Source organism: Delphinus delphis, chromosome 15 (genome assembly GCF_949987515.2).
Source record: "Delphinus delphis chromosome 15, mDelDel1.2, whole genome shotgun sequence".
NCBI classification, from domain to species: Eukaryota; Metazoa; Chordata; class Mammalia; order Artiodactyla; family Delphinidae; genus Delphinus; species Delphinus delphis.
In genome coordinates, this window is record NC_082697.1 from 22,255,803 (window position 1) to 22,271,081 (window position 15,279).

Genomic DNA, 15,279 nt, shown 5'->3' on the forward strand with positions numbered 1-15,279 from the left:
TTAGGCTTTGTGTTATCTCACTCCTTTATATGTGATGGCTGGGACCTCTCAGTGCCCCTGGAGACCCCTGGTTCCCCTTACTGTCACCCCACTTCCCTCCTCCAGAAAGTCTACAGTGGTCACCTAATCCATGGCTCAGTTGTGTATTGATAGATGATGAAATGGAGTTTCAGAGAGAGGAAGGGGTTCACCCAGGATCATAAACTCAGTGTTGACGGGGTCCCAGCTGAGGTCATAGCCCCTCCCATCAGCTTGTGATGGGCGGGCCCAGATCTGCAAGCCTGACCACCTGACTCCTGGGCCCCCACCTCACCACTCCAGGAGGGGTCTCTGAGCATCCCCTTCCCAGGCCCCTTTTGTAGGAGGGGGTCTTTGGGGAAGGACTTGTTTTGTGGCCCTCACCCCTGCCTTCCCTACTCTTTCCTCCTTGCCTGGCAAGATCCTCCATCCGTCCTTCTCAAATACTGGCTCCCTGCTCTTGGCACCCAGCGTCTGAAATATCAGCCTCTGCCTTCTTGCCTCATTTGCATTTCAAAAGGTCTCTTTAGGAATTGATTCGGCTCTAAGATGAACTTAAGAGCCTGTCTGGGGTTCATCTCCCTGGCTCTGTGGTTCCAAGCTTAGCTGCACATTAGAATCACCTTGGAAGCTATTTAAAAATACTGATGCCTGGGACCTACCCAGACCAATGATGTGAGACTCTCTGGGGTTGGGACCTTGGGCATCTTTTTTTTCTTTTTAAGTTTCCCTAGGTAATTCTGACGTGCACCCAGGTTGAGAACCACTGTGCTGGCTCCACTCTGTCCCTTGTCCAAGAAGGCACATTTTCTCCTTCCAGGTCTTTGGAGCTAGAACAAGAGCTCTGTCAAGAACTGGTCCCAGGGACTTCTCTGGCGGTCCAGTGGTTAAGACTTCACCTTCCAATGCAGGAGGTGCAGGTTCGATCCCTGGTCGGGGAGCTAAGATCCCACATGCCTCATGGCCAAAAAACAAAACATAAAACAGAAGCAATATTGTAACAAATTCAATAAAGACATAAAAAAAAAAAAAAGAACTGGTTCCAGGTCAGCTCTGGTTTTGCTGTGGGACCTCTCTCTAGCCTTCAGTAAACTGGGGGCTTAGATTAGATCAGTGGTTCTCACCTTCAGCGACTGGGTGTGAGACGTGGGGGACCAGGAGCCCATGTATTTGGACTACCTGGGAGCATGCTTGACAATTACCTGCCTGACTTGAAAAGTCAAATGTAACCCAAGGGTGATTTTATATGCCACTAACATGAATCACCCCTCTCTTGGGAAGAAGTGTTCAGTGGACTCATGCATCTGAGTGACTTTTTTAAACGTTGAGAAAGCTCAGAAATGATTTTTATAACAATTCCTCAAATTCCCCTCCACTGGGCTTGTGCCATTTTGCATTCTTGCCAGTGAAATATGAGTGATCCTGTTTCTCCATAGTTTCATCAATAGAATGTGTTGTCAGGTGTTTGGATTTTTGCCAATCTGATAGGTGAGAAATTGTATCTCAGTATAGTTTTAATTCACATTTCTCTACCATGATTAGGGTTGAGCATCTTCCTATGGTTGGAGCCATCTATCTTTTTTTGCATGTGAACCGGTTTTCATATCTCTAGCCCGTTTTTCTATAGGTGTGTTGGATTTTTTCCTCTATTTTGTGAATCTCTTTACATATTTAAGATATTAACCCTTTGTCAGTGTAATACATTGCAAATATTTTTTCCCAGTTAATTATTTCTATTTTTGCTTTTCTTCGGGTATTTTTTTTCCCATGTCGAATTTGCTTATCTAATCAAATGTATCTATTTCTTCCCCTATTGCTTCTGTAGTTTTGAATCATGATGATTATTATAGGCTTATTTTGCTTTAATCTGCATGAAAACCTACCATTTAAATTGTAAAAAATGATCAGTTCCTCGTCATTTCTAAGCGTCTTGTATAGTTATGATCTGTTTTACCATATTCATTTTGTTTATTAGTATCCATGCTGAATTAAAGTCCTCACTGGAATGTCAGTTCCATGAGCTCAGGATTCCCCCTGAGATGGAGATTTGCATACAAGAGGCTTCTGGAAACGTCCCCTTGGAATAACACCATCAGGGATCGAGGCAGAGGGAGAAGCTGAGCTGCAGAGCATTCACACCAATGGCCTCAGCTGATCCCATGGGGAGCTCTGGAGCTGAAGTGGGAAGGGGGCACGGACCAGTCACTGGATGTGGGTTCCCCGCCCCCCCAGTACCCCCACCCAGGGAGGGCACATGACCTTGGATGAGGTGGTTGCCCTCAGCCAATGGCCATCGCTGGGGGAAGGACTCAACTTTGAGGTCTTAGCCAGGGGAATGCGTGCCCCAGTCCTAAAGGCATAACACTCCAGCATCCCCCTCAAGTACCCTGTCTGTCATGGTCCCTGCTGTATTCTTCATGCCTAACTATGCCTGGCACGTGATAGGTGCTCAGGGAGTCTTTGGTGAATGAATGAAAGACAAACAAGAACAGAAACCCAGATTTCTGGGTCTTGGGCTCAACCCAACTGGATCACAATTTCAGGGTGAGAGAGGGGAGGAACCCTGGGCAGGTGGGTTCAGAATCGTCTCAAGTGCTTCTGTCCTGTTCCCCATTTGCAACCCATTGGGTGGTCTTGAGACTTCTCTGGCTCAGCAGTTGATGCTGGTCAAGGCTGGACATGGCTGGGCTGCGCTGGCCAGGGAGGGCAGGGGCCCTCAGCGGAACCCTAGGCACTGTGACTGCTCTTTGGATGTGCATCACCCTGTGAGCTTTCAGTTCAGTTTTTTTTAATCTCGCTCCAGCATTCCTTGAAGAAAAGAGGAACCCGCTCCCTTGGGAAGACGGACAAGAAACCTTCCATGCAGGTACCTCCCGTCAGCCTCCACAGCCTCTGTGCAGCCCCCAGCAGTAGCTTTCAGTCTGAAGGCCCCAGGCCTAACTCCATGTAGCTCGGGGAGTCCCCAGAGGTGCCCACCCTGCCCCAGTTTCTACTCCATCCTCCCCTTGTTCACTTTCTTAGCTTCGCTGTGTACTTTACTTCCCCAAACTACACCCTGAGCCCATGGTTCTCACATGCTCTGCTAGAGAAAGTGCTATATGTAGCACAGGTCAGGCATAGAATATAGTTAGTTTCTAGTGGTCCTGGATGGTCAGGGTGGCAGGCACTTTTTATATATTGACTCATTTAATTTTCTTCATGGTCTGTGAGGGAGGGAATGTTATTGCCCCATTTTACAGATGAGAAAACTGCAGTAGTAATGGTAGTAGTAGTAGCAGCAACACTGACCCTGGCAGAATGTTGCCTACTCCAGGAAGCCCTCCTGGACTCCCCAGGCTACATGCGGTGCCCCATCTGTGCTACAATATGTATGTCCCCCTCTCTGCTTCCCCTCTGGACCCACCTTGAGGGTCAGGGCTGTGTCCCCAGCACGTAGTTAGTGCTCCCTGAAATGCTGTGGCCGAGCCTCCCAACACTAACCTTGCTGGCTTGTGCCTGTCCCTGTTCCCCCTCGGGCCACAGGAGGACAGTGCCGACCTGAAGTGCCAGCTGCACTTTGCAAAGGAGGAGTCGGCCCTCATGTGCAAGAAGCTCACCAAGCTGGCCAAGGAGAATGACAGCATGAAGGAGGAGCTGCTCAAGTACCGCTCGCTCTACGGGGACCTGGATGGCGCCCTGTCGGCCGAGGAGCTGGCGGACGCACCCCACTCGCGGGAGACCGAGCTCAAGGTTCATTTGAAGCTGGTGGAGGAGGAAGCCAACCTGCTGAGCCGCCGCATCGTGGAGCTGGAGGTGGAAAACCGCGGCCTGCGGGCCGAGATGGACGACATGAAGGACCACGGCGGTGGCTGCGGGGGCCCCGAGGCACGCCTGGCTTTTTCCGCTCTGGGCGGCAGCGGCGGCGAGTGCGGGGAGAGCTTGGCGGAGCTGCGGCGACACCTGCAGTTCGTGGAGGAGGAGGCTGAGCTGCTCCGGCGCTCCTCAGCCGAGCTGGAGGACCAGAACAAGCTGCTGCTGAGCGAGCTGGCCAAGTACCGCTCGGAGCACGAGCTGGACGTGACGCTGTCGGAGGACAGCTGCTCTGTGCTCAGCGAGCCCTCGCAGGAGGAGCTGGCAGCCGCCAAGCTGCAGATCGGCGAGCTCAGCGGCAAGGTCAAGAAGCTGCAGTACGAGAACCGGGTGCTCCTCTCCAACCTCCAGCGCTGTGACCTCGCCTCCTGCCAGAGCACGCGGCCGATGCTGGAGACGGACGCCGAGGCCGGGGACTCGGCCCAGTGTGTGCCCGCGGCCCTCGGCGAGGCCCACGGACCCCACACCGCCCGGCTCTGCAGGGCCCGGGAGGCCGAGGCGCTTCCGGGGCTGAGGGAGCAGGCCGTCCTGGTCAGCAAGGCCATCGACGTCCTGGTGGCCGATGCCAACGGCTTCACGGCCGGCCTCCGCCCGTATCTGGACAACGAGTGTGCCGACTTTCGGCTGCACGAGGCCCCCGGCAACAACAGCGAGGGCCCCAGGGACACCAAACTGATCCACGCCCTCCTGGTGCGGCTGAGCTTGCTCCAGCAGGAGCTCCACGCCTTCACGCGGAAGGCGGACTCGGTCCTCGGGGACCCCAACAAGGAGCAGCCAGAGCCCTTCTCGACGCTGCCCGCCTTGGGCTCCCAGGGACCCTCCAAGGAGATTCTTCTGGCCAAAGACCTTGGCTCAGACTTCCAGGTAAGATGTCCCAGTCACAGGCCCTATCACTTTTTTTATATATGTATGTACGGTTTTTTTTTTACTGAACCATACGTACAGAGAGGCACGCAAAGCACAAGTACACAGCTTAATGAATTTTCCCAAAGTGAGCACACCTGTGTAAGCGTCACCCAGGACAAGAACTAGAATGTGACCAGCACCCCAGAAGGCCCTCCTCAGGTCCCCTTTTAGCCACTATCCCCACTCCCAAGGGTAACCCCTCTCGATTCAGTTTTGCCTGTCTTTGAACTTTGCATAAATTGAATCACACAGAACACACTCACCTGTGCCTGACTTTTCACTCATCATTATGTCTGTTGTCTCAGGTGGCAATAATTTGTGTGTTCTCATGACTGAATATGATCTCATGGGGTGAATATACCGCAGTTCTCTTAGTCATTTACTGTTGATAAAGGGATTCATTCCAAAGCCCTATCTTTTATGCCAGGTTGCCCTTTCTTCTCCTCATGTTTCTTTTGCAACGCTGTATTTTAAAACGAGTATTATTTAAAAAAAAAAAAGCTTTGGTCAGATCCTGTGCAAAGGCCAGAAACTTGGCTTTCTAAAGGTAATGAACTTCCAGCCTTGATATCTATAAACTACTAGTTAGAAAAATTAAAATAGCAAAAGCACTTGTCCCCCCAAAAAGCATCACTGCAAGAGTAATCCATAAACATGCGAAGAGCTTCAGAAGTGCCTCTGGTAAAAAGATGAAGCCTCCTCCCCCCTGCTTCTTACTCCTTCAAGGTTTTGCTAATTAACACTGGTTTTGGAGCAGTGCTGTCATAGGCACATGTGGGCTGCTTAAAATTAAATTAATAAAAGGTACGGTACATATAATTGACAGTTCACTTCTTCAGTTCAGCCACATTTCAAGGGCTCGGTAGCTGCGTGTGTCAAGTGGTGCAGATCTAGAACATTCCATCATCACAGCATGCCCTTCTAACTCTTTCTCTCCATGTACTCTCATATATTTGTTTTTGCCTCAAATTGCTTTATGTTATACCTCCTGCTACCGCACAACTTGTTTTTCTTGTGTAATGTATCTATTTGTTCATTTATTTACGATGCTGTATTTATGGTTCGTATGCTTTTTGTTCTTAGTGCTGGAGGTGCCATGGTAAGCAAATAAACAGTTATGATTCCTGCCCCCCAGCCTGCATCATCTAGTGGGGAAAGAGATGTTCATCAAAACATCATGCCATTGAATGGGAAATCACAAACTGAGATGAGGGCTCGCTAGGAAAGGTGCTGGCTTCTGTGAATGAGAAGCTTGACCTAGACCCTGGGTCAGGGAGGACCTCTGATCTGAGCTGAGATCAGAAGGATGGATCACCAGGGGAAGAGTGTTCTAAGCAGAGGGAACAGCCTGTGCAAAGGCATCATGGCCAGAAGGAGCAGGATGTGTCCAAGGACTAAGGGAAAGAGTGCGGCTGGACCTCAGTGTCGGGAGGTTTGATCTTCATCCTGAGAGCACTGGGGGAGGGGCGTCTTCCCATGTCTGTACAGGGAGGTTTAGCTCTTTCTTTTTTTTTTTTTGTGGTACTTGGGCCTCTCACTGCTGTGGCCTCTCCCGTTGCGGAGCACAGGCTCCGGACGTGCAGGCTCAGCGGCCATGGCTCACGGGCCCAGCCGTTCCACGGTATGTGAGATCCTCCCGGACCGGGGCACGAACCCGTGTGCCCTGCATTGGCAGGTGGACTCTCAACCACGGCGCCACCAGGGAAGCCCTCGATCTTGCTTTTCTCAAGCAAGCAGACTGCCCTATGTTGGGTCTCCCTCTTGGTTCTCCTTGGGGTAGGAATGAGCTGGGGCCGCATGTGTGGGAGGACAGTTGAAGCTGGCTCAGAAGGTTTGTGCACAAGACAGGCATTCACAGAATCAGTGTTTTCACTCACCACTAGCCATTCAGCCTTTCAACAGACATTCGTGGGGCAGTCGCAGTGTGCCAACCAGGGCTGGGGCTGAGCCCCGGAGGTAAATCCACCTAGGCCCCTGCCCTCAGGTGTGCGGCCAGAGGCCTCTTTCAGAGCCAGAGGCCTGGGTGGGTGCAGTTTCTAGCGCCCCCGTGTCCCCTCCCCATGCTCACCTTTAGTCTCTTCTGCCTGTGCCTCTAGGTGCAGCCACCTGACCTCAGGGACCTGCCGGAATGGGAGCCCAGGATACGAGAGGCCTTCCGCAGCGGCGACCTGGACTCCAAGCCCGACCCCAGCCGGAGCTTCAGGCCTTACCGAGCTGAAGACAGTGATTCCTATGCCTCTGAGGTGGGCATAGGCCTGAGCAGGCAGCGGGGAGGGTGGGAGGAGAATGGCTGAGGCCGCTGAAGAGCAGAGTGATCTGTGGAGAATCTTAGCTGGTGATGATACGGGTTTTGAGTATTTCCTTTGGTTCCAAGCTTCCTGACAGCAAGGGCTGAGAGGGAGACAAGGAAGTTTGGGCCATTCTCAGGGCCTGATGAAAGGAAGTTTATAAACTTATCTGAGGAAATTGATCTTGTTCTCCTATACTACTGAATTCCACAGGGAAGTTAATAATTTATGTCATTTAATGGAAACAGTAATTAGTTTAGCAGGAAGGCAACAATCTCTACAGTCAGGCTGACTGGGTACAAATTGTGGATCTATGTATACTAGCTGTAAGATTGTAAAAGTGTCACTTTACTTCTCTGATCCTCAGTTTTCTCACCTTTAAAATAAAGGTAATGTGTCATAGGGTTGTTGAAAGGATTAAATACATGAAAAGCCTTAGCGTAAGGCCTGGTCCATGTTGGGTGAAGAGGACGACGACACATCACTGGCCTCAGGAGACCTGCAGGCTGTGTGGCCTCAGGCATGTTCCCACTCTCTGGCTGCAGATCCTCACCTGTAATATGGGAGGATTAGAGTGGGTGGTGGCTGTAGAATTTCCAGGATTCCCTGGTCCTTGAGCAATTCTGGATGGTTCTGAGCCCCTCCCAAGCCTACTGAGCCTCTCCCCAGCACTTCATAATGAACCTGAAACAGGAAAAGGCTCCTATGGGCTGGATGGGGCTTCCCTGAGACTCCTGAACCGTGGAGAGTCTCATGTGTGCCCCAACCTGAGCGTCCTTTTCTTCTCAGCTTCCCTAGGAAGGCAACTTTTGGTCCCAGGGAGGCCAGTCTGCAACTGTGAAGGGGGAGAAGCTCCCTTGAAGCTGATGGATCAAACTCTTGAAGTGGTCTGAGTGTCCTAGCAGCCATGGCAAAAGAGGACGGGAGGGGGCAGGAATCATGAGATACTTAGTTCTTATTTTTTGAGAAAAAGAGATAGGCCAGCTCACCTGCAGAGAAAATAATTTCCTACCTGCCCTCAATTATTGTTTCCTTCAGCCACTCTTTACTGAGAAGTCACAAGTTGCCAGGCACCGCGTTGGGCACTGAGTTTAAGGAAAACACCAGAGATAGGTAGTATTGAGCCCTTTAAGGATTTTTAATAAAAAACAGGCATACACAGGACTTCCCTGGTGGTCCAGTGGTTGAGAATCTGCCTGCCAATGCAGGGGACGCGGGTTCGATCCCTGGTCGGGGAACTAAGATCCCACATGCCTCGGGACAACTAAGCCTGCATGCTGCAACTACTGAGCCCTCACGCCACAGCTAGAGAGCCCACGTGCCGCAACTACTGAGGCTATGTGCTCTGGAGCCCATGCACCACAACTAGAGAGAAGCCCATGCACCGCAACAAAAGATTCTGTGTGCCGCAACTAAGACCCGATGCAGCCAAATAAATATTAAAAACAAAAAAACAAAAACAGGCATACAGGATATACCTCAAGCCAGAGTGCCTTCCATTGCCAAACTTTTACATTATTGGCCAGATAACGAGTGTTTGGTTTTTTCACAGAGGGACATCTTGCCATACCTGGAAACCTTTTATGTAGGCGTTGGAGCTGACATTTCCCTTTTCTGTTTTCCTGCTTAACATGACAGCATAAAAATGTCCCTTTATTAGTAGAAATACTTTTAGAAATCTTAAGTGAAGTATAGCGTACATGCAGTAAAGCACTCATATTGTAAGTGTACAGCTCAAATAATTTTCATAAACTGAACACTACTGTGTAAGCAAATCAATGAACAGAACATGACCTGGCCCTGGAAGCCTCCCTTCTACTCCCCATCTAGTCACCATACTGACTTCTAACAAAATAGAGTTTTTTTGCCTGTTTAGCTACAAATCCTTATAAACCCAATCCCCCCCGCCCCTCCCCACACCAAAGGCAGAGTTTTATTGTCTTTTTTGTAAGGTTTTATTATATAGTCATTATAAACAACAAATAACTATAATAAAGTCTCTAAGCAGCATTGCATAAGGATATAAAGAAGAAAGTCAAGATCACAAGATTATCACATAATTAACCACTGTGAACATTTAGTTTGTGTGTGTCCATGTCCTTCATGTTTTTCTATTGAGTATATATATTTTTTACTTTTTACTGAAGTATAACATAATAATACACATACAGTAAAGGGCACTATCCTTTTTTTTTTTAATTTAATTTTATTTTTGGTCATGCCACGTGGCTTGCAGAATCTTAGTTCCCCCGACCAGGGATCGAACCCTCACCCTCGGCAGTGGAAGTATGGAGTCCTAACCACTGGACCACCAGAGAATTCCCAAGGGCACTATCCTTAAGTGTGCAGTTGTATGGATTTTAACATAAGTATAGACCCATTAAACACATATGGTTGATCCCCAACTTATCTTAGTTGTTTGTAAATTACTGCAATTATAAACGAGACGAACATCTTTGTGAATTAAACTGAGTTTTCATAGTATTTATTTTCTACAAATTTCTGCAAGAAATTATCAAGCTAAAATTATAACAATAGCTAGGTTTGATGTGCACTGTTTCATTTCATCGTCATGACAACCCACGGAGGCAGGGACAGCTGCCGTGCCTGGTTTATACTGGAAGGACAGCTTGGGCCTGACTTACTGCAAAGGACTCTCGTCCTTTGACTGCAGCTTCTGTCCTCCTCCTGCTCTCTCCCTCCTCCTTATCTGTGTCCCTCATCTCGACCCCAGATCAAGGAGCTGCAGCTCGTGCTGGCCGAAGCACATGACAGCCTCCGGGGCCTGCAAGAGCAGCTCTCCCAGGAGCGGCAGCTGCGGAAGGAGGAGGCTGAAAACTTCAACCAGAAAGTGGTGCAGGTGGGTGGTGCCCAGTGCTCTCCTGCACCTACTGCAACCTGTCTTCCCTGAACCAAACCTTAGCGGTCCATGGGTCTTCAGAGGCGGGAATGTCAGGGGAAACCTGTGTCTTCTCGCCCCGTGCTGCACTGGTGCTTATGCATTAGCTGTGCTGGGCTGGAATCCTGGGCTTGTCGTTGACTGTCTGTGTGACCTCAGGCCCATTCTGTCGCCTCTCTGTGCTTCAGTTTCCCATCTATGAAATATTGCCCCGTCAGAGTTGAAAATCTGTATTAGAAAGGCCGTAGGCCTGGCTGGTAATCAAGATGGTAGCTCTGCTAGTAGACAGCATTTATTAAGCCCTTACTCTATGTCAGGGCACTTGCCACACATCATGTCCTTTAATCCTCATGTTTTCCCCTGTGAAGTGTGTCCCCATTTTACAGGTGGGGAAACTGATGCCCAGAGTGCTGAAGTGCTTTGCCCAGGGTTGCACTTGCAGGGCAAGGTGGGGCTGGGATTCTTTTTTTTCTTTGTTTTTAATATTTTTTTATTATTTATTTTATTTCTTTGGCTGCGCCGGGTCTTAGCTGCAACACGCAAGATCTTCATTGCGGCATGCAGGATCTTTAGTTGTGGCATGCATGCGGGGTCTAGTTCCCTGACCAGGGATCGAACCTGGGGCCCCCTGCATTGGGAACGTGGAGTCTTACCCACTGGACCACCAGGGAAGTCCTTGGGACTGGGATTCTAATCCAGGTTATTGGCTCTCTCTGAGCCATTACCCCGTGTTGCTTACTAGGCTATTAATGCTGTCAGCCTTCCTCACCCCGAGAATGCCCTTTGCTCTGCATGTGGGTCACCCCTCCCTGCCATCACTGCTCACCCTCCCAGGTGCCTCAATGAATGTGAGAGTTCATGTTGGTTCCTGGTATGGGCTCATTAGATGATGTCATGGTTTTTACAATCAGACAGAGCCAGATTCAGATCCCAGCTCTTTCGCTGATTGTTACTGTGATTGCTGCTGTTTTTATGAGTCTCTCTCCCCTGGAGGAGCTGAGGGAACTGTTTATTTCAACACAGTGAACTGCTAGTGGTGGAATCCCTGTCGGGGGTCACCACCGGGCACCCCCTGAAATTTCCTCTCGGCCCTTGTGTGAGGCCTGGAACGGGATGAGTTAGGGTCCCCTAGACAGCTGGGGTAGCTCACCCTCTTGTCCCCCTTGCAGCTGAAGGAGGACCAGCAGAGGGCACTCCTGCGGCGGGAGTTTGAGCTGCAGAGTCTGAGCCTGCAGCGGAGGCTGGAGCAGAAATTCTGGAGCCAGGAGAAGAACATGTTGGTTCAGGAGTCCCAGCAGTTCAAGCACAACTTCCTCCTGCTCTTCATGAAGCTCAGGTGGTTCCTCAAGCGCTGGCGGCAGGGCAAGGTTTTGCCCAGCGAGGGAGATGACTTCCTTGAGGTATGGTTCCCCTGGGACTGGGACTGGGGTGGGGTGGGGTAGAGGAGAGAGGACAGGAGGGACTTAGCCCTGGGGCTCAGATACGAAGCATCAGCTTGCAGCGTCCATCCTTGCATTCATTCATTCATTCACTCCTTCAGCATCGGTTTGCTGAGACCCAGCTCTTTACTGAGTGCTGTGGCAGATGCCGGGGAGACCGTGGTGAAGACGACAGACTCTGTCCCGGCCTTGCCAGGGGGCCAGTAGGTCTTTCACACTTCTCTGGTATTTGTTGGTTTCCCTTTTTAACAGACCTGCGTCTTGAGCTGGCAATAGGATGTAGATGCGTTTAATGAGCTGGTTTCGTTGTTTCTGCATTATAGGCATATATAGTACATATGAATGTTCTTTACTCTTTTAAGGTACAATTTATATACAGTAAGGTGCACACACCTTAAGTGTACAGCTGATGAAGTTTTATAGTGTACACCCTGCAGATACATAGTATAGCATCACCCAGGTCACAGTGAGCACATTTCCAGTGCTCCAGAAGGCTCCCGGGTGCCCCAGGGGATACGCCCACCCCAGCAGTCAGCACTCTGCTGACTTCTTACACCATGCATCAATCTTGCCTATTCTAGAACTTCATACAAGTGCGTGTAGTCTTTTGTGTCTGGCTTTTGCTTAATTATAATTCTTTGAGATTCATCCACATTTTACCTATAAAAGTAGTAGTTGGTTCTGGGGCTTCCCTGGTGGCGCAGTGATTGAGAGTCCACCTGCTGATACAGGGGACATGGGTTTGTGCCCCGGTCCGGGAAGATCCCACATGCCATAGAGTGGCTGGGCCTGTGAGCCATGGCTGCGGAGCCTGCGCGTCCAGAGCCTGTGCCCCGCAACGGCAGAGGCCACAACAGTGAGAGGCCCGCGTACCACAAAAAAACAAAAACAAAAACAAACAAACAAAAAAAAAGTAGTTGGTTCTTTATTGCTGCTTATTTTTCACTTATGAATATATTTTATTTTTAATGTTACCTTCGACAATGATAATGGACACTGGCTTTCCATTTTTAGTAATATCAACTTCCTATTTTAGATATGTTTATTTAACTAGAAAGAGTACGTTGACTTAAAAGCATTACTGATAGTACAGGTAGTATATGGGTGTGGCAGGAAACATGATGAGTGGAGCTTTGGGAATGTGTGAAGCTTGGGAAGGGCTCACGTGGCCCATTTGTCCCTCAGCCTGTGCAGGACCCTTTGTCCTCAAATCCCCTTCCTCCTGTCACGATCAGCACGCTGACATTGCTAGGAGAAGGGGGCATGTAAGGACGTCATACCTCAGTCACACCCATCTGAGTTGGCACTGCTCACCTTGGCCTTGGCCTTCTAGGTACAGGTACCTCTGCCCTAGCCTAGGCTTGGCCCTTCTCCGGTTCAAGCTACTCATTCCAGAGCCAATGGGGACCAGTGGCAGTCCCCATGTACCCCTGTCAGGGGTCCCCCAGAGTAGCCTGAATGTCCCAGGAGCAGGGGATGGTGGTTAGACCTGAGTCTGTAGCAGGAGTTTCCTCCCCCACCCCCAGTGGGGCTCATAGGCCACCCGCCTCCTCCCCAAGGGCCTCTAGAGAGAGCTGCTACCATCTTTAGATGAACACACTCCCTGCTGCCCTCTCCCAGGAATGTCTGACATGGAGGCACCCCTATGAGAAGCACCTGGAAAGCCCAGCATGGCTGCCCCTCGAGCATCACTCTTAGTGACACCTGGGGACTCCTATTTGAAGCCACTGTCTGCTTTAGGACTGTCCCTCCTGTTTGGAAGTCCCACACAAGCCTCTGGATGAAGCCCAGTTTGTTTTTCTTAATAACTTTTTTTTTTTAACATCTTTATTGGGGTATAATTGCTTTACAATGGTGTGTTAGCTTCTGCTTTATAACAAAGTGAATCGGTTATACAATAACTTTTTTAAATTTTATTTTTTTATATTATAGTAAAATATATTGTACATAACATAAAATTTACCATTTTAACCATTTTTAAGTTTAGAGTTCACTGGCATTAAGTACATTCACATTGCTGTGTAACCATCACCACTGTCCATCTCCAGAACTCTTCATCTTGTAAAACTGAAACTCTTACCCATTCACTCCTTATTCCCCCCTCCGCCTGCCCTGGCAACCAGTATTCTGCTCTCTGCTTGTATGAGTTTGACTTCATTAGATTCCACATATAAGTGAGATCTTGTAGTAGTTCTCTTTCTGTCTCTGGCTTATTTTGCTTAGCATAATGTCTTCCAGGTTCATCCATGTCCATGTTGTCGCAAATGGCAGGATTTCCTTCTTTTTTGAGACTGAATAATATTTCCTTGTATGTATCTATCACTTTTTCTTTACCCGTTCATTCATAGACACACACTTAGGTTGTTTCCATATCTTGGCTACTGTGAATAATGCCACAGTGAACATAGAAAGATCCAGATTTCATTTTCTTTGGATATATACCCACAAGTGGGATTGCTAGATCGTATGGGAGATCTATTTTTAATTTGGGGGGAAACTTCTATACTGTTTTCCATAGCTGAAGCCCACTTTTGGCTGCTAGGGAAGATGTTTCCCCTCCACCAGAAAAAATGAATTGCCTTCAGGCCACGTAGCCTGATTTTAAATCAGGTTGTCTCAGGCAAGCTCTCCATATTTGGTGAAAATCTTTCTAGCCATTTCGATGTACTGGGATAGCAGAGAGAAACAGAAACTTACTTTAGGAAAAAAATAAGGTGTAACCATAGAAAATAAAATAATATACATGCCTATAATAAATAGAAATATACATACTTACTGAGATAGACATGATAAGAAACATAGCCACCCACATTGTAAAAAATACATATATACATAGATATAATGATATAAAGCCCATGTGTATAAAATACATATAAACAAGTACATAATAAAATACAGATAACCATATAAATAACAAACTTGATGTACATTCATACTTTTAAAAAATATGTGTGTCCACACATGTAGAATTAAAAGTATATATATGAGGGCCTCCCTGGTGGCGCAGTGGTTGAGAGTCCGCCTGCCGATGCAGGGGACGCGGGTTCGCGCCCCGGTCTGGGAAGATCCCACATGCCGCGGAGCGGCTGGGCCCGTGAGCCATGGCCGCTGAGCCTGCGCGTCCGGAGCCTGTGCTCTGCAATGGGAGGGGCCACAGCAGTGAGAGGCCCACGTACCGCAAAAAAAAAAAAAAAAAAACTATATATGTGAATGATAACCCTCATATATTGAGTATTTATAGTGTCGTGGGCACTGTGTTAAATGCTCTATTTGGATAATTGCATTTCACTTTTACACATACACTATGATGTGGAAACAATTATTATCCCCATTCTACTGCAGATAAAGATCTTTGATTCCTTGTCCTCAATTCTGAAATCCAGAAGCTCTGAGAACTGTGTTTTGTTGGGTCTAACTCAGTTGGAAAAAATTGACCTGACATTCATTTGGCAGCAGAACCTTTATTTACCCCATTTCCTATTAGTACTCACATGTTTGAAGGGGAAATATTGGTGTCCACGAGCATAGGGTACCTCACCAGACGGGGCTGTTTTACAATATACAGTGTAGGTACCATATTATCTTTCTAAATCCCGATTACTTCTGAATTCCAAGCACACCCAGCCCAAAGAATTTCGGAGAAAGAATTGTGCACCTGTGTATACAGATAATACAGATAATCAAAAGTCAGTATGTTTAGATTCTGACCAGGGAGGGAACTGGGTATTTATTCACACAGGCCCTGCTCCACCGCACATATTTCCAGGCTCAGTGCCTGCCCTGAACCCCAGAAACCCTCTTCATTTGATTTCACCACACTCTCTTGGTTTTCCTTCCACCTCACTCGTTGCTCCTCCTCAGTCTCCTTGGCTGGACGCTT

General features: G+C 48.6%; 1 protein-coding gene across 2 annotated transcripts in view; it reads left to right on the plus strand.

The window, feature by feature from the left end:
• MTCL2 (microtubule crosslinking factor 2) overlaps positions 1-15,279 on the plus strand; it is a 67,078-nt gene that overhangs the window by 35,432 nt on the left and 16,367 nt on the right. The window contains exons 4-8 of one of the 2 annotated variants that reach the window (XM_069541471.1): positions 2,822-2,884; positions 3,541-4,731; positions 6,870-7,016; positions 9,796-9,921; positions 11,130-11,360. In XM_069541471.1, the coding sequence (XP_069397572.1) occupies positions 2,822-2,884; positions 3,541-4,731; positions 6,870-7,016; positions 9,796-9,921; positions 11,130-11,360 (1,758 nt within the window). The remainder of the gene's footprint in view (positions 1-2,821; positions 2,885-3,540; positions 4,732-6,869; positions 7,017-9,795; positions 9,922-11,129; positions 11,361-15,279) is intronic. The other variant, XM_060030827.2, reaches the window with a different exon arrangement.